General features: G+C 49.8%; 1 protein-coding gene across 2 annotated transcripts in view; it reads right to left on the bottom strand.

Annotated features, from left to right (window-relative positions):
• Positions 1 to 10,315: 10,315 nt before the first annotated feature.
• Positions 10,316 to 18,476, bottom strand: part of TTLL5 (tubulin tyrosine ligase like 5) — a 38,012-nt gene continuing 29,851 nt past the window's right edge. For both annotated transcript variants that reach the window (XM_082242866.1, XM_082242867.1), the window contains exons 29-31: positions 10,828 to 10,922; positions 10,680 to 10,750; positions 10,316 to 10,607 (exon numbers count right to left, since the gene is read on the bottom strand). In XM_082242866.1, coding sequence (XP_082098992.1) covers positions 10,495 to 10,607; positions 10,680 to 10,750; positions 10,828 to 10,922 — 279 coding nt within the window. In that variant the 3' untranslated portion in view covers positions 10,316 to 10,494. The remainder of the gene's footprint in view (positions 10,608 to 10,679; positions 10,751 to 10,827; positions 10,923 to 18,476) is intronic.

The following is an 18,476-nucleotide window of genomic DNA, read 5'->3' as shown; positions in this document are numbered from 1 at the left end:
AAACAGTCAAAACACATCCTAGGTGGTGGAGGCATTCCCCACCCTGCGGCACGCCCCTTACCTGCATCTGCGGGTTGGGGAATGTGTGCGCCGCCTAGGACGCATTGTCGGCTTGGATACCAGTGCTGTCAGCCCTGGATTTGTGGTGACCAGGGTGTAGTGTGCTGATCTCTGCCAGCCCTCCTCTCCATTCCATCCAAAGGGCTTATCTGTGTTATCACATGGGATGGATGAGTGAGGATGGCCAGTGGTGATTAGCGTACCACATGATCAGCATCAGGAAACTGCTTCTGTCCTCCCCTGTACCATGCCCTCCTAAATTTTGTGTACCCTGACCTCTGTGCACTGTGCCCTCCTGAACCCCAGTACCATGCCTTCCATCTACCGTGCCCTCCTAACCCCCAGTACCATGCTCTCCTAATCCCCACTACCATGCCCTCCTGACCTCCATCTATGGTGCTCTCCTGAACCCTCAGTACTATGACCTCCTGACCTCTGTGTACCCTGACCTCCATGCACTGTGCCCTCCTGGCCCCCAGTACCATGCCCTCCTAAACTCCAGTACCATGCTTTCTGTCTACTGTGCCCTCCTAACCCCCAATACCGTGCTCTCCTAACCCTATGTACCGTGCCCTCCTGAACCCCCAGTACTGTGACCTCCTGACCTCTCTGTACCGCAGCCTCCTGACCTCTGTGTACCCTGACCTCCATGCACTGTGCCCCCCTGGCCCCCAGTGCCATGCCCTCCCTAAACTCCAGTACCATGCTTTCTGTCTACTGTGCCCTCCTAAACCCCTGTACCGTGCCCTCCTGAACCCCCAGTACCATGCCCTCCTAACCTCTGTGTTCCGTAGCCTCCAGACACTGCCCTACGCCATAACTTATAAATTGGAGATAAAAATCTACAACCCTAGCAGCGCAATATTTCTTTAAACATAAAGTGCTTACGTACGTATCTATATACTACTAAATAACATACAAATATTTCAGTGCATATGATTATATTAAACATATAATAATAAATGTATATAAAAATAAATTATAGTGCAATATATGAATTAAAGTGCATAAGTGCTCTGTGCAACCCAAAGAAAATGTCCAATACAAGAGTCCAACAACTGTGTGCTTCAGCCAACAGCATCCATATGATGTGTCCTAATCATGCAGGGGTTAAGTGGTGGTGGGTATCTCCAAACACTCGTGAAGAGTGGTATAGGTAAAGGATTACCAGAATATGTGGATCCCTGTTACCTTATAGCAACAAGGATCATATAGCGTTTAAATTGTTTCCAGCCTCAGGGTACACTGTTATCCAATCTCCTTAATGTCAGGGTCTCCGTGTGTCTCCTTTGTATACCCGCTCCTGAAATCAAACACTCTCTTGCTTCAGGAAGTCGGTCTGGCGTGCGTTCCACAGCTGGGATCTGAATTGAGGCAGCGTGCGGGTCAGCTTGACATGTTTCGTCACTACGTTGACGTCCTCGGAAGCTGCACAATTTTACACTGCCCTACTGACCTCTCTACATTGCCTTACATCCTACCGACCTCTCTATACTGCCCTACGTCCTACTGACCCTTGTACACAGCCCTACCAACTACTGACTTCTGTACACTGCCTTCATCCTACTGACCTCTGTACACTGCCCTACCCACTAGTGACCTCTGTGCACTGCCCTACATCCTACTGACCTCTGTACACAACCCTACCTACTACCGACTTCTATACACTGCCCTACACACTAGTGACCTCTGTGCACTGCCCTACATCCTACTGACCTCTGCTACACAGCCCTACCTACTACCGACTTCTGTACACTGCCCTACCTACTACCGACTTCTGTACACTGCCCTACACACTAGTGACCTCTGTGCACTGCCCTACATCCTACTGACCTCTGTACACTGCTCTACCTAGTACTCACCTCTGTACATATCCCTAGCTACTACCAACTTCTGTACACTGCCCTGCACACTAGTGACCTCTCTACACTGCCCTACATCCTGCTGACCTCTGTGCACTGCCCTACATCCTACTGACCTCTGCTACACAGCCCTACCTACTACCGACTTCTGTACACTGCCCTACACACTAGTGACCTCTGTGCACTGCCCTGTCTACTACCGACTTCTGTACACTGCCCTACCTACTACCGACTTCTGTACACTGCCCTACACACTAGTGACCTCTGTGCACTGCCCTACATCCTACTGACCTCTGTACACTGCTCTACATACTACTGACTTCTGTACACTGCCCTACCTAGTACTCACCTCTGTACACATCCCTAGCTACTACCAACTTCTGTACACTGCCCTACACACTAGTGACCTCTGTGCACTGCCCTACATCCTACTGACCTCTGCTACACAGCCCTACCTACTACCGACTTCTGTACACTGCCCTACCTACTACCGACTTCTGTACACTGCCCTGCACACTAGTGACCTCTCTACACTGCCCTACATCCTGCTGACCTCTGTGCACTGCCCTACATCCTACTGACCTCTGCTACACAGCCCTACCTACTACCGACTTCTGTACACTGCCCTACACACTAGTGACCTCTGTGCACTGCCCTACATCCTGGTGACCTCTGTGCACTGCCCTATCTACTACCGACTTCTGTACACTGCCCTACCTAGTACTCACCTCTGTACACATCCCTAGCTACTACCAACTTCTGTACACTGCCCTGCACACTAGTGACCTCTCTACACTGCCCTACATCCTGCTGACCTCTGTGCACTGCCCTACCTACTACCGACTTCTGTACACTGCCCTACACACTAGTGACCTCTGTGCACTGCCCTACATCCTACTGACCTCTGTACACTGCTCTACATACTACTGACTTCTGTACACTGCCCTACCTAGTACTCACCTCTGTACACATCCCTAGCTACTACCAACTTCTGTACACTGCCCTACACACTAGTGACCTCTGTACACTGCCCTACACACTAGTGACCTCTGTGCACTGCCCTACATCCTACTGACCATTGTGCACTGCCCTATCTACTACCGACTTCTGTACACTGCCCTACATACTACTGACCTCTGTACACATCCCTAGCTGCTACCAACTTCTGTACACTGCCCTACACCCTAGTGACCTCTGTACACCACCCTACCTACTATTGACCCTCGGGCACTGTCCTACATACTACTTACACTGGTGAGAGCAAGGAGCACAGAGCCAGGCTAGCACTGAGGCCAGCCAGGCCTGAAATTAGTCAAGCAAGTCAACCTGCAGTTCCAGTGGTACTGCCTTCATGATGGACTCCTGTATCAGTCTTGTGGGGGTGACCAATTACTCCCCAGACATGGAAAAATTGTGACTATAAGCGAGTTTCTTGCTGAAGCTAACATTTAGGTTGGGTTCGCACATGCTGCAGCCACGGCTCACAGCTGGGGGTCCGGTGTGTCCCTGTTCACCAATTCAGATGCAAATCAGGTTCGAATTTCTGCCTGAATTTATACCTGATTCAGAGCCAAAGACACACAGAGCCCTTTCCAAATGTGGACCACGGCTACTCCGGAGGCATGTGAACCAGTTCCATTAAGAGCCGGTCACACTCTCCTGTCATACAAATATTTCTTCATGCTTGCAGTGATCCTTAATCTCTTTGATGTTGTCCAGGTAGATCCCCACCCCTGAAAGGTTGCCTAACCCTGGCTTTTTTAACGTATCCACTGACCTTTTGTTCTAGAATGAGTCCAGGCAGAAGTCCTAATGGAAGGATCAGAATATTCATTCATCCAATCCAATATCCGCTGGAACTCTCCGTAACATACACACAATGAAGCGTATGTACTACTTAATAATCATCAAAACTGCTGGAACATTTCCCTCTCCACCAAGATATTAAATGTCAGTCCCCCTTCATTGGGCTTTGTCCTTACACAATCACTGGATAAGTCTGTGCATATTGTTCTGATATTTAAGCCCCATACACACACGCAGATCGTCGTCATACAAACGTCGGTGGACGAAAGATCTGCCGATTGTATGCGTGTTAGTATGGTGCCTCCGACAGCTGTCTGCACACAATCCGCGTACAAGAGTCTTTCTTGCAAACATGAAAATTTTTGTCTGCGGACACCAGGCATACGACCATTGTCTATTCAGGGGCTCATTTATATCAGCTCCACTTCAAAAACTACATTTCCTCTGATAGTCCCTCCCTGTAATGTCACCCCAAGATATGATAATTATCCCCAACTCTGTACCCCTAATAGTCCCTCCTCCATCACTCTGTACCCCCAATAATCCCTCCTCCATCTCTCTGTACCCCCAATAGTCCCTCCTCCATCTCTACGTACCCCTAATAGTCCCTCCTCCATCTCTACGTACCCCTAATAGTCCCTCCTCCATCTCTCTGTACCCCCAATAGTCCCTCCTCCATCTCTCTGTACCCCCAATAGTCCCTCCTCCATCTCTCTGTACCCCCAATAGTCCCTCCTCCATCTCTCTGTACCCCCAATAGTCCCTCCTCCATCTCTCTGTACCCCCAATAGTCCCTCCTCCATCTCTACGTACCCCAAATAGTCCCTCCTCCATCTCTGCGTACCCCTAATAGTCCCTCCTCCATCTCTACGTACCCCTAATAGTCCCTCCTCCATCTCTACGTACCCCTAATAGCCCCTCCTCCATCTCTACGTACCCCTAATAGCCCCTCTTCCATCACTCTGTATTGCTAACAACCCCTTTTCCATCACTATGTACCACCAAAAGCCCCTCCTCCATCATTCTGTAGTGCCAACAGCCCTTCCTCTATCATTTCGGACCCATAGCAGTCCCTCCTCCATCACTGTGTACTGCTAACAGCCCCTTCTGCTTCAACCTGTACCCCTAACAGCCTCACTGCCATCACTCTGTACCACTAACTGCCCCTCCGCCATCACTCTGTACCACTAACTGCCCCTCCACCATCACTCTGTACCAGTAACAGCCCCTCCGCCATCCCTCTGTACCACTAACAGCCCCTCCTCCTTCACTCTGTAACACTAACAGCCCCTCCTCCATCACTCTGTACCACTAACAGCCCCTTCTCCTTCACTCTGTACCACTAACAGCCCCTTCTCCTTCACTCTGTACCACTAACTGCCCCTCTGCCATCACTCTTTACCAGTAACTGCCCCTTCTCCTTCACTCTGTACCACTAACTGCCCCTCTGCCATCACTCTGTACCAGTAACTGCCCCTCCGCCATCACTCTGTACCAGTAACTGCCCCTCCTCCTTCACTCTATACCACTAACAGCCCCTCCACCATCACTCTGTACCAATAACAGCCCCTCCGCCATCACTCTGTACCAGTAACAGCCCCTCCTCCTTCACTCTGTACCACTAACAGCCCATCCTCCTTCACTCTGTACCACTAACTGCCCCTTCGCCATCCCTCTGTACCACTAACAGCCCCTCCTCCTTCACTCTGTACCACTAACAGCCCATCCTCCTTCACTCTGTACCACTAACTGCCCCTTCGCCATCCCTCTGTACCACTAACAGCCCCTCCTCCTTCACTCTGTACCACTAACAGCCCATCCTCCTTCACTCTGTACCACTAACTGCCCCTTCGCCATCACTCTGTACCACTAACAGCCCCTTCGCCATCACTCTGTACCACTAACTGCCCATCCTCCTTCACTCTGTACCACTAACAGCCTATCCTCCTTCACTCTGTACCACTAACTGCCCCTTCGCCATCCCTCTGTACCACTAACAGCCCCTCCTCCTTCACTCTGTACCACTAACAGCCCATCCTCCTTCACTCTGTACCACTAACTGCCCCTTCGCCATCACTCTGTACCACTAACAGCCCCTTCGCCATCACTCTGTACCACTAACAGCCCATCCTCCTTCACTCTGTACCACTAACTGCCCCTTCGCCATCCCTCTGTACCACTAACAGCCCCTCCTCCTTCACTCTGTACCACTAACAGCCCATCCTCCTTCACTCTGTACCACTAACTGCCCCTTCGCCATCCCTCTGTACCACTAACAGCCCCTCCTCCTTCACTCTGTACCACTAACAGCCCATCCTCCTTCACTCTGTACCACTAACTGCCCCTTCGCCATCACTCTGTACCACTAACAGCCCCTTCTCCTTCACTCAGTGGTACAGAGTGAAGGAGGAGGGGGCTGTTAGTAGTACAGAGTGAAGGAGGAGGGGGCTGTTAGTGGTACAAACAGCCCACTCCTCCTTCACTCTGTACCACTAACAGCCCCTCCTCCATCACTCTGTACCACTAACAGCCCCTTCTCCTTCACTCTGTACCACTAACAGCCCCTTCTCCTTCACTCTGTACCACTAACTGCCCCTTCGCCATCACTCTGTACCGCTAACTGCCCCTTCGCCATCACTCTGTACCGCTAACTGCCCCTTCGCCATCACTCTGTACCGCTAACTGCCCCTTCGCCATCACTCTGTACCGCTAACTGCCCCTTCGCCATCACTCTGTACCACTAACAGCCCCTTCGCCATCACTCTGTACCACTAACTGCCCATCCTCCTTCACTCTGTACCACTAACAGCCTATCCTCCTTCACTCTGTACCACTAACTGCCCCTTCGCCATCCCTCTGTACCACTAACAGCCCCTCCTCCTTCACTCTGTACCACTAACAGCCCATCCTCCTTCACTCTGTACCACTAACTGCCCCTTCGCCATCACTCTGTACCACTAACAGCCCCTTCGCCATCACTCTGTACCACTAACAGCCCATCCTCCTTCACTCTGTACCACTAACTGCCCCTTCGCCATCCCTCTGTACCACTAACAGCCCCTCCTCCTTCACTCTGTACCACTAACAGCCCATCCTCCTTCACTCTGTACCACTAACTGCCCCTTCGCCATCCCTCTGTACCACTAACAGCCCCTCCTCCTTCACTCTGTACCACTAACAGCCCATCCTCCTTCACTCTGTACCACTAACTGCCCCTTCGCCATCACTCTGTACCACTAACAGCCCCTTCTCCTTCACTCAGTGGTACAGAGTGAAGGAGGAGGGGGCTGTTAGTAGTACAGAGTGAAGGAGGAGGGGGCTGTTAGTGGTACAAACAGCCCACTCCTCCTTCACTCTGTACCACTAACAGCCCCTCCTCCATCACTCTGTACCACTAACAGCCCCTTCTCCTTCACTCTGTACCACTAACAGCCCCTTCTCCTTCACTCTGTACCACTAACTGCCCCTTCGCCATCACTCTGTACCGCTAACTGCCCCTTCGCCATCACTCTGTACCGCTAACTGCCCCTTCGCCATCACTCTGTACCGCTAACTGCCCCTTCGCCATCACTCTGTACCGCTAACTGCCCCTTCGCCATCACTCTGTACCGCTAACTGCCCCTTCGCCATCACTCTGTACCGCTAACTGCCCCTTCGCCATCACTCTGTAGCACTAACTGCCCCTTCTCCTTCACTCTGTACCACTAACTGCCCCTCTGCCATCACTCTGTACCACTAACTGCCCCTCTGCCATCACTCTGTACCACTAACTGCCCCTTCGCCATCACTCTGTACCACTAACTGCCCCGTCGCCATCACTCTGTACCACTAACTGCCCCTTCGCCATCACTCTGTACCACTAACTGCCCCTTCGCCATCACTCTGTACCACTAACTGCCCCTTGGCCATCACTCTGTACCACTAACTGCCCCTTGGCCATCACTCTGTACCACTAACTGCCCCTTCTGGTACAGAGTGAAAGAGGAGGGGGCTGTTAGTGGTACAGAGTGATGGCGAAGGGGCAGTTAGTGGTACAGAGTGATGGCAAAGGGGCAGTTAGTGGTACAGAGTGAAAGAGGAGGGGGCTGTTAGTGGTACAGAGTGATGGCGGAGGGGCAGTTAGTGCTAACTGCCCCTTCGCCATCACTCTGTACCACTAACTGCCCCTTCGCCATCACTCTGTACCACTAACAGCCCCCTCCTCTTTCACTCTGTACCACTAACTGCCCCTCCGCCATCACTCTTTACCACTAACAGCCCCTCCTCCTTCACCCTGTACCACTAACTGCCCCTCCGCCATCACTCTGTACCACTAACTGCCCCTCCTCTCCAACTCTGTGCTGCTTATAAAAAACAAAAAGTGCAATGCTCTAGTGCATAAATAGTGATTACAAATACACATCAGTACTTAAAAGTGTGTAAAAGATAAATGTGAGATCAAAAATATTGAAAGAAAAAAACTGAGAAATTAAATTCAGTAGTCCCACAAGCTGTGATGGAAGCAAGAATCTCCAAGATAGCCAAGGTGACACCATCCACTCTTATGCTTACCGCAATGAGTGTGACACCCCGATAAGAGTGGTCAACAAGACAGGAATGCTCCTTCCAGAGAGGCAATCAAAGCAGCTCCATCAACCAGGGTAGTAATAACAGATGAATCCACATCAATGATAAACTCCCATGTACATGTAAACTCGTCCACAAGTGGAAGCCAGGACCGAACAAAGAATGGAAAAATGCACCAAATAGCGTAATAGAAAACCCAACTCCTATTATAGCTAAGACCAAAGTCCCAGCAGGAAGCTAGGTCCTATTCTTTGAACTAGGCAGAAACAAACTGTTTGATGATAGCAGGGTGTGTGGGGTTATGCCTGCAGGGACAGCCCCCATAGGTGTGGCTAAGCTTTTTTCCTTGCCTAGTGCCTATTCCTGATTGGAGGAGCATAACCCTATAGTCTCTGACTAGATGGAGCTGCGTCTGTCTATGAATGATAGAAAGGAAAGGCAAAACATTTTTGTATAGATGTAAAAAAACATAATTACCTTTTCTCTATTTTATACTAAATGGGTTGTTTTACAAGGTGATCATTTACAATCACTTAAAGGTGCGTGGTCTGGCGTGTGTACACGCCCCTGATGACGTCAGATGTGACGAAACACGTAGGTTTGAGCCACATCCACACGCTACAATGCATGCACAGCTGTTTGTTGCCCATTTTTGATGTTGGAAGGAGTTCATTCCGTTGGCATCTCTCACGCCAGTTACATGCATGATTTTACACGTTTGACATGTGAGTTTAAAGTCCATTAAAGCTTTACTTTTTGACAATATTACGCTATTTGCGGCATTTTTCCATTCTATGTTTGGTCCTGGCTTCTGCTTGTGGACGCGTTTACATGTATATGGGAGTTTATCATTGAAGGGGGGTCGCACTCATTCTGTTAAGCAGAGCATGAGAGTGAAAGGTGTCACCTTGACTATCTTGGAGATTTTTGCTCCCATCACAGCTTGTGGGACTATTTTGAATTGCATTTTTACTTTTTTTATCTGGCTCTTTCAGTATTTTTGATCACACATTTATCTTTTACACACTTTTAAAGTACTGAAGTTTATTTGTGTAGCACTACTCCTCTGGGATCTTCTTAAACAGATCCCCCTGGGTTACCATTAGCAACTACTTGTAAATTCTTAGTACTTTAGATGCTTGGCTCAGTCAGTAAACAGTCCAGGGGATTTGGTTTTTGTTTTTATTTTTTGATGGGATGGGAGAAGGGATGAGTGGGATACTCCAACTTCGTAAACTATGCACAATCTTGACGACTTCTATCTATGTTGGATGCGGCAAGGCCGCTGCTTCACCTTGCCACTGAAGTGAAGTATTTGAAAGGCGAACTACTTGGAAATTACACTTCAGGGTTCTACTTGGAACCCCTTTTCTCTCTAACTGTGTGCGCTGACCTCACTGGAGTGGTCCCCTTCCTGGGCAGACCCCTTTGCAAGACCCCTGGTACTCACGGACACTGTTTTCCCCAGCTGACTCTGCCTTCACCTCCACTGTCAGCTTCTCCAGGACCTTTATGGCTCAGCTCCACACCTGGCTCACCAGGCCGACTGCCTGTGACCACTTTCCTTAGCATACAAAAGGAGAGACAGCTGTCCCCCTCCTCCTGGGACTCCGCTTCCCACCAAAGATGCCCTGTCATATGTGCCCTCAGCTTTTATGGTCAATCCCAGGATGCACTGCGGTTGTGCCCTCCCACTGGGACAGCCACAAAAGCCTGTGTGTCATTGGCTGGGTTTCCTCCACTGTCCAACAGGCTTCTCTTTTGGATACAGTGGGGACACTCCCTGAGACCAAGTGACTCAAACCTGGACACATGCAACAGGCAAAACTAGAAATCCTGCTCCCTGATAAGCAGACAGAGCAACTATGGCTTTCCTGCTGCTTTCCCGTAAAGCAGGAAAAGCCGAAACTGTATCTTCTATCTAGCTCCTGACTAGGAGGGTGTTACATTTGTAATCACAATTTATGCACTAAAGCGCTGCACTAATTGTCTATCCAGCAATATGATTTGAGTACACAATGCATGATAAAATATAAAATAATTTATTTCCTCTGTACAAGATATAAAAAAAAAATTTACATGAAATGAAGCAATCACAGTACATGGTATGAACAGACTAAGTAGCAGCTGACCAGTCTTGTTTGGAAGGTCTGAGAGGTAAGTCCCTGAACACCCTACACCCAGCAATGACTCCTCAGCCTCACGTCGGGCACACCGCTGTATCTTTCCTCCGCTGGGCTCTGCCTGATGTCCTAGCTGGAGCTACTGGTGGTCTGGATCGGGCAAATATAACCTGAGGTGGTTCTGGGGCTCCTGGAAGAGACAAGCCAGTTACGTTGCTGGTTGGAGGATAATCAGGACCAGACAAAGAGATGGATCCCTTACCTTGTGTGAGCATTCGTGTGTCTGCGCTGAGCCCAGGTCCTGCCATGTTCTGTCCCTCTGACACGGATACTCTGTAGAGGAAAAGTTCCCCATTAGCTACAATAGAACCTACATATCCCAGCTATAGGAGACTGGCCTCAGTACCCACCGGACAATGCGAGAGGCTGATAACTTCCGGGCCACATACGTCTTGTGACTGGAAGGAGGAACTGGCTGCAGATGGCCGCTGTGCTGACCTGGAGGCTGACAGGATGTGTATATACATTATAATCCATAGAGAGTAATGGCAGGTACACATACAGTATATTATGCATAGAGGAGCCCAGTTTGTAAATACACATATATTATACATAGAGGAGGCCAGTATGTACACATACAGTGCCTTGCGAAAGTATTCGGCCCCCTTGAACTTTTCGACCTTTTGCCACATTTCAGGCATCAAACATAAAGATATAAAAACTGTAATTTTTTGTGAAGAATCAACAACAAGTGGGACACAATCATGAAGTGGAACGAAATGTATTGGATATTTCAAACTTTTTTAACAAATAAAAAACGGAAAAATTGGGCATGCAAAATTATTCAACCCCCTTAAGTTAATACTTTGTAGCGCCACCTTTTGCTGCGATTACAGCTGTATGTCGCTTGGGGTATGTCTCTATCAGTTTTGCACATGGAGAGACTGAAATTTTTGCCCATTCCTCCTTGCAAAACAGCTCGAGCTCAGTGAGGTTGGATGGAGAGCGTTTGTGAACAGCAGTTTTCAGTTCTTTCCACAGATTCTCGATTGGATTCAGGTCTGGACTTTGACTTGGCCATTCTAACACCTGGATATGTTTATTTGTGAACCATTCCATTCAGTGGTGGGATTCAGCCGGTTCGCACCGGTTCCATAGAACCGGTTGCTAACTTTCTGCAAGTTCGCAGAACCGGCTGAATCCCTCTGCGCGTCTGAGGAAGCGCAGGACAATTGAATGTCCCGCGCTCGGACAGACGTGGCGGCCGGGGGGCGGAGCAGTGCGCTCCTCCCCGCCCATTCTGTGACAATAGCGAATGAGAATTAGCTATTGTCACATGATCCTCCTCCTGGCCAATCAGGGAGCGGGTCCTCCCGCTTCCTGATTGGCCGAAAGGCAAACACCGTGCCATTGGACGAGGAGGAGGCGCCGCGGGAGGACTCGGAGACGCGGGGAGCCGACTGCGAGACCGTCCATGAGGTAAGTGCATGGGTCTCGCGGGGGGGGATCGCTGGCACTCTGCAATTGGGGGCAATGCTGTGGCTGGCACTTTGCAATTGGGGGCAATACTCTGGCTGGCACTCTGAAATTGGGGGCAATGTTGTGGCTGGCGCTCTGCAATTGGGGGCAATACTCTGGCTGGCACTCTGCAATTTGGGGCAATGCTGTGGCTGGCGCTCTGCAATTGGGGGCAATACTCTGGCTGGCACTCTGCAATTGGGGGCAATACTCTGGCTGGCACTCTGCAATTGGGGGCAATGTTGTGGCTGGCGCTCTGCAATTGGGGGCAATACTCTGGCTGGCACTCTGCAATTGGGGGCAATACTCTGGCTGGCACTCTGCAATTGGGGGCAATGTTGTGGCTGGCGCTCTGCAATTGGGGGCAATACTCTGGCTGGCACTCTGCAATTTGGGGCAATGTTGTGGCTGGCACTCTGCAATTTGGGGCAATGCTGTGGCTGGCGCTCTGCAATTGGGGGCAATACTCTGGCTGGCGCTCTGCAATTGGGGGCAATACTCTGGCTGGCGCTCTGCAATTGGGGGCAATACTCTGGCTGGCGCTCTGCAATTGGGGGCAATGTTGTGGCTGGCACTCTGCAATTTGGGGCAATGCTGTGGCTGGCGCTCTGCAATTGGGGGCAATACTCTGGCTGGCGCTCAGCAATTGGGGGCAATACTCTGGCTGGCACTCTGCAATTGGGGGCAATGTTGTGGCTGGCACTCTGCAATTGGGGGCAATGTTGTGGCTGGCACTCTGCAATTTGGGGCAATGCTGTGGCTGGCGCTCTGCAATTGGGGGCAATACTGTGGCTGGCGCTCTGCAATTGGGGGCAATACTCTGGCTGGCGCTCTGCAATTGGGGGCAATACTCTGGCTGGCACTCTGCAATTGGGGGCAATGTTGTGGCTGGCACTCTGCAATTTGGGGCAATGCTGTGGCTGGCGCTCTGCAATTGGGGGCAATACTCTGGCTGGCACTCTGCAATTGGGGGCAATGTTGTGGCTGGCGCTCTGCAATTGGGGGCAATGTTGTGGCTGGCGCTCTGCAATGGGGGCAATGTTGTGGCTGGCGCTCTGCAATTGGGGGCAATGCTCTGGCTGGCACTCTGCAATTGGGGGCAATGTTGTGGCTGGCACTCTGCAATTTGGGGCAATGCTGTGGCTGGCGCTCTGCAATTGGGGGCAATACTCTGGCTGGCACTCTGCAATTGGGGGCAATACTCTGGCTGGCACTCTGCAATTGGGGGCAATGTTGTGGCTGGCGCTCTGCAATTGGGGGCAATACTCTGGCTGGCACTCTGCAATTTGGGGCAATGTTGTGGCTGGCACTCTGCAATTTGGGGCAATGTTGTGGCTGGCACTCTGCAATTTGGGGCAATGCTGTGGCTGGCGCTCTGCAATTGGGGGCAATACTCTGGCTGGCGCTCTGCAATTGGGGGCAATGTTGTGGCTGGCACTCTGCAATTTGGGGCAATGCTGTGGCTGGCACTCTGCAATTGGGGGCAATACTCTGGCTGGCGCTCTGCAATTGGGGGCAATACTCTGGCTGGCACTCTGCAATTGGGGGCAATGTTGTGGCTGGCACTCTGCAATTGGGGGCAATGTTGTGGCTGGCGCTCTGCAATTTGGGGCAATGCTGTGGCTGGCGCTCTGCAATTGGGGGCAATACTCTGGCTGGCGCTCTGCAATTGGGGGCAATACTCTGGCTGGCACTCTGCAATTGGGGGCAATGTTGTGGCTGGCACTCTGCAATTGGGGGCAATGTTGTGGCTGGCACTCTGCAATTTGGGGCAATGCTGTGGCTGGCGCTCTGCAATTGGGGGCAATACTCTGGCTGGCACTCTGCAATTGGGGGCAATGTTGTGGCTGGCGCTCTGCAATTGGGGGCAATGTTGTGGCTGGCGCTCTGCAATTGGGGGCAATACTCTGGCTGGCACTCTGCAATTGGGGGCAATGTTGTGGCTGGCACTCTGCAATTTGGGGCAATGCTGTGGCTGGCGCTCTGCAATTGGGGGCAATGCTGTGGCTGGCGCTCTGCAATTGGGGGCAATACTCTGGCTGGCACTCTGCAATTTGGGGCAATGCTGTGGCTGGCGCTCTGCAATTGGGGGCAATACTCTGGCTGGCGCTCTGCAATTGGGGGCAATGTTGTGGCTGGCACTCTGCAATTTGGGGCAATGCTGGGGCTGGCACTCTGCAATTGGGATCAATGCTGTGGCTGGCGCTCTGCAATTGGGGGCAATGTTGTGGCTGGCGCTCTGCAATTGGGGGCAATGTTGTGGCTGGCACTCTGCAATTTGGGGCAATGTTGTGGCTGGCACTCTGCAATTTGGGGCAATGCTGAGGCTGGCACTCTGCAATTGGGGGCAATGCTGTGGCTGGCGCTCTGCAATTGGGGGCAATACTCTGGCTGGCACTCTGCAATCATTAGGGGCAATGCTGTGGCTGGCACTCTGCAATCATTGGGGGCAATGCTGTGGCTGGCACTCTGCAATCATTGGGGGCAATGCTGTGGCTGGCACTCTGCAATCATTGGGGGCAATGCTGTGGCTGGCACTCTGCAATCATTGGGGGCAATGCTGTGGCTGGCACTCTGCAATTTGGGAGCAATGCTGTGGCTGGCACTCTGCAATCATTGGGGGCAATGCTGTGGCTGGCACTCTGCAATCATTGGGGGCAATGCTGTGGCTGGCACTCTGCAATCATTGGGGGCAATGCTGTGGCTGGCACTCTGCAATCATTGGGGGCAATGCTGTGGCTGGCACTCTGCAATCATTGGGGGCAATGCTGTGGTCACTGTGCATTGAAAGGGGGCATGCTGGTCTCTCTGCATTGAAAGGGGGCACTCTGGTCACTGTGCATTGAAGGGGGCATGTACACTGGTCACTGTGCATTGAAAGGGGGGCACGCTGGTCTCTCTGCATTGAAAGGGGGGCACGCTGGTCTCTCTGCATTGAAAGGGGGGCACGCTGGTCTCTCTGCATTGAAAGGGGGAACGCTGGTCATTCTGCTGGGAAAGTCGGAACTGGTTACTAAAATTTTTGAATCCCACCACTGATTCCATTGTAGATTTTGCTTTATGTTTTGGATCATTGTCTTGTTGGAAGACAAATCTTCGTCCCAGTCTCAGGTCTTTTGCAGACTCCATCAGGTTTTCTTCCAGAATGGTCCTGTATTTGGCTCCATCCATCTTCCCATCAATTTTAACCATCTTCCCTGTCCCTGCTGAAGAAAAGCAGGCCCAAACCATGATGCTGCCACCACCATGTTTGACAGTGGGGATGGTGTGTTCAGGGTGATGAGCTGTGTTGCTTTTACGCCAAACATAACGTTTTGCATTGTTGCCAAAAAGTTTGATTTTGGTTTCATCTGACCAGAGCACCTTCTTCCACATGTTTGGTGTCTCCCAGGTGGCTTGTGGCAAACTTTAAACAACACTTTTTATGGATATCTTTAAGAAATGGCTTTCTTCTTGCCACTCTTCCATAAAGACCAGATTTGTGCAGTATACGACTGATTGTTGTCCTATGGACAGAGTCTCCCACCTCAGCTGTAGATCTCTGCAGTTCATCCAGAGTGATCATGGGCCTCTTGGCTGCGTCTCTGATCAGTCTTCTCCTTGTATGAGCTGAAAGTTTAGAGGGACGGCCAGGTCTTCGTAGATTTGCAGTGGTCTGATACTCCTTCCATTTCAATATCGCTTGCACAGTGCTCCTTGGGATATTTAAAGCTTGGGAAATCTTTTTGTATCAAAATCCGGCTTTAAACTTCTCCACAACAGTATCTGGGACCTGCCTGGTGTTTTCCTTGTTCTTCATGATGCTCTCTGCGCTTTAAACGGACCTCTGAGACTATCACAGTGCAGGTGCATTTATACGGAGACTTGATTACACACAGGTGGATTCTATTTATCATCATTAGTCATTTAGGTCAACATTGGATCATTCAGAGATCCTCACTGAACTTCTGGAGAGAGTTTGCTGCACTGAAACTAAAGGGGCTGAATAATTTTGCACGCCCAATTTTTTAGTTTTTTATTTGTTAAAAAAGTTTGAAATATCCAATAAATTTCGTTCCACTTCATGATTGTGTCCCACTTGTTGTTGATTGTTCACAAAAAAATTACAGTTTTATATCTTTATGTTTGAAGCCTGAAATGTGGCAAAAGGTTGAAAAGTTCAAGGGGGCTGAATACTTTCGCAAGGCACTGTACACATCTATTATACACAGAAGAGGCCAGTATGTACAAATATATTATACGTAAAGGAGGCCGGTATTTGCACATATATTATACGTAAAAGGAGGCTGGTTATATTATAGACAGAAGAGGCCAGAACGTGCACATATATAACACATTGAGAGGAGCAGTATTTACACACATACATAGAGTAGGCATGTACTGCAAATACACATACTCTACATGGAGGAAGCCAGTATGTAGACATTTATTATACATAGAGGGGAGTAGCATGTACACATATTTTATACACAGAGGAGGCCAGTATGTAGACATATATTATATATAGAGGGGAGCACTATGTACACATATATTATACATAGAGGAGGCCAGCAAAAATAAATTATACATAGAGGAGGCCAGTATGTACACATATTTTATACATAGAGGAGGCCAGTATGTACACATATGTTATATATAAAGTAGGCCAGTATGTACACATATTTTATAAATAGATGAGGCCAGTATGTACACATATATTATACATAGAGGAGGCCAATACTGCATGACACTATAAGGTGCATGGAGGACCATAGGAAGAAAACACTGCTATGCTTTGGTTGAACAGCCAGGGCCTTCTGTCTGTCTGTCAGCCGGTTTTCTGCTGAAGGTCAGATTTTGCCATCAGAGGAATCGTGCCCTTCGTCCTCCCAACAGTCTCAGACCATAAATCTGCCCTGAGCCCGCACAGCCATCACCCATGCCTATCAGCGGCGGGCAGAATGGGGTAACTGTAGAGAGGAGATCTTACAAGCAGCCCATGTGAAAGTCGCCCACCTGACCCCCATCACTGATCCTGTACGGCTTCTATATGATAGCAATGTGTGGGGAATTTCTGGCCATGTTCCTTTCAGCTCCTCCACCCTTGTAGAGAGGAAATAAACAAGAATGTGTGTGAAAGGTATAGTTTGTTATGTGGGAACAAGCAAGGCTCTGGACTTTTTTTGCTCCAAATAAACTTGTTATGACTAAATAATGAGATTATCTTCCGAAAATTCACAGAGTTTTGGATGCCCATGGGTTAGATAAGTGGGCCAGGCTGGTATTATTGAGGAGTGTGTCAACTGTTAATCAGCTTCTTTGCATACATGATAAAAATTATATAAAAATATCCTGTGAACAATCGAACACTTTCCTTTTGGCTGTTAAAGTGGCAAATATATACGCTCAACAAATATTTTCACCGCACATGACAGTGGAACAGATACCATCGCTGTTATAAAGTGCCATCACTATAGATTTAGGACAAAATGTAAAATTTTTCTACGGCCTGGATATTAGAAGAACAATTCAGAACCTCTACCCCAATGGAGTTCTCTGATTGAGGGAATCGCAGATCATTGAGCGTGGGATGAAAAGGTGATAGTAAAATGTTATTATAATACGGTTCATGTCTACTGAGGAGTCCTTATACCTCCTATACTTAGAATTACTCCTTATATTTGCATTGCACTCCATACCAGTGTATAACGTGTAGCACGTTTTCTAGGTATTGGGCCCGATGTGGGTCTGCCATTGTTACCGGTAACACTTCCAGCATGTTTGAGCTGTGAATCCAGGTGTGAGCACTGAGACAATGACCATTCCGCCATCTTTGGTTTGTTTTGTTTTATTGAGTTTAGGGGATGGGAGAAGGGAATGAGTGGGATACTCCTCCGGCTCAACTAGGTACAATTTTGGGACTCTTGTAGAAAAATGCCTGTTACGCTGTCTTGACGCCAGCTGAATGCCAGCCAACGCTTCCTGACGCCCGAAGACACCATAACACCGAAAACTGTGCTGGAACCTCGACTTAAACTCAGAAGATCCAGGACTGTAGAATACTTGACTCCTGACACTGCTTTGCTTAAAAGTCACTGAACAGCTCCCTCCGGCCCTGCGCTGGCTTGAGGTACCTCTTTGTAAATTCCTGTGCTGCTGCAACTCTCAACTTGTACACTCCACACTGTACAAGGACTCTTCAGAGCCCAAACTTCAGGCGCCCCCTTTAACACTTCAGGGTCCTCTACCTAGGTACCCCCTCTAACACTTCAGGGTCCTCAGACCAGGCACCCCCTTTACAGCTAGCTGACTCTTGGATCCTAGAACCTTCTCCGGAGTGGGCCCCTCTGACACTAGGCAGACCCCCAGGGGCAATCCTCAGTACTCACAACCTTTATAGGCTTTCCTGGGACTGGACCCCTCTCTCTCTCTCCGCTGGTTCTCGGCACACCGGATCCCCTTTCAGCTCCGCCGAGACATCCACTTCTTCTGACAGGAGGAGAGACAGCCGTCCTCTCCCTCCTGGGACTCTGCTTCCCACCAAAGACACTGAGTCATGCCC

Source organism: Pelophylax lessonae (genome assembly GCF_965119305.1).
Source record: "Pelophylax lessonae genome assembly, chromosome: 13".
Classification (NCBI taxonomy): domain Eukaryota; kingdom Metazoa; phylum Chordata; class Amphibia; order Anura; family Ranidae; genus Pelophylax; species Pelophylax lessonae.
Note: the sequence above shows the minus strand (reverse complement) of the source record. Positions and strands in the feature narration are given on the sequence as shown.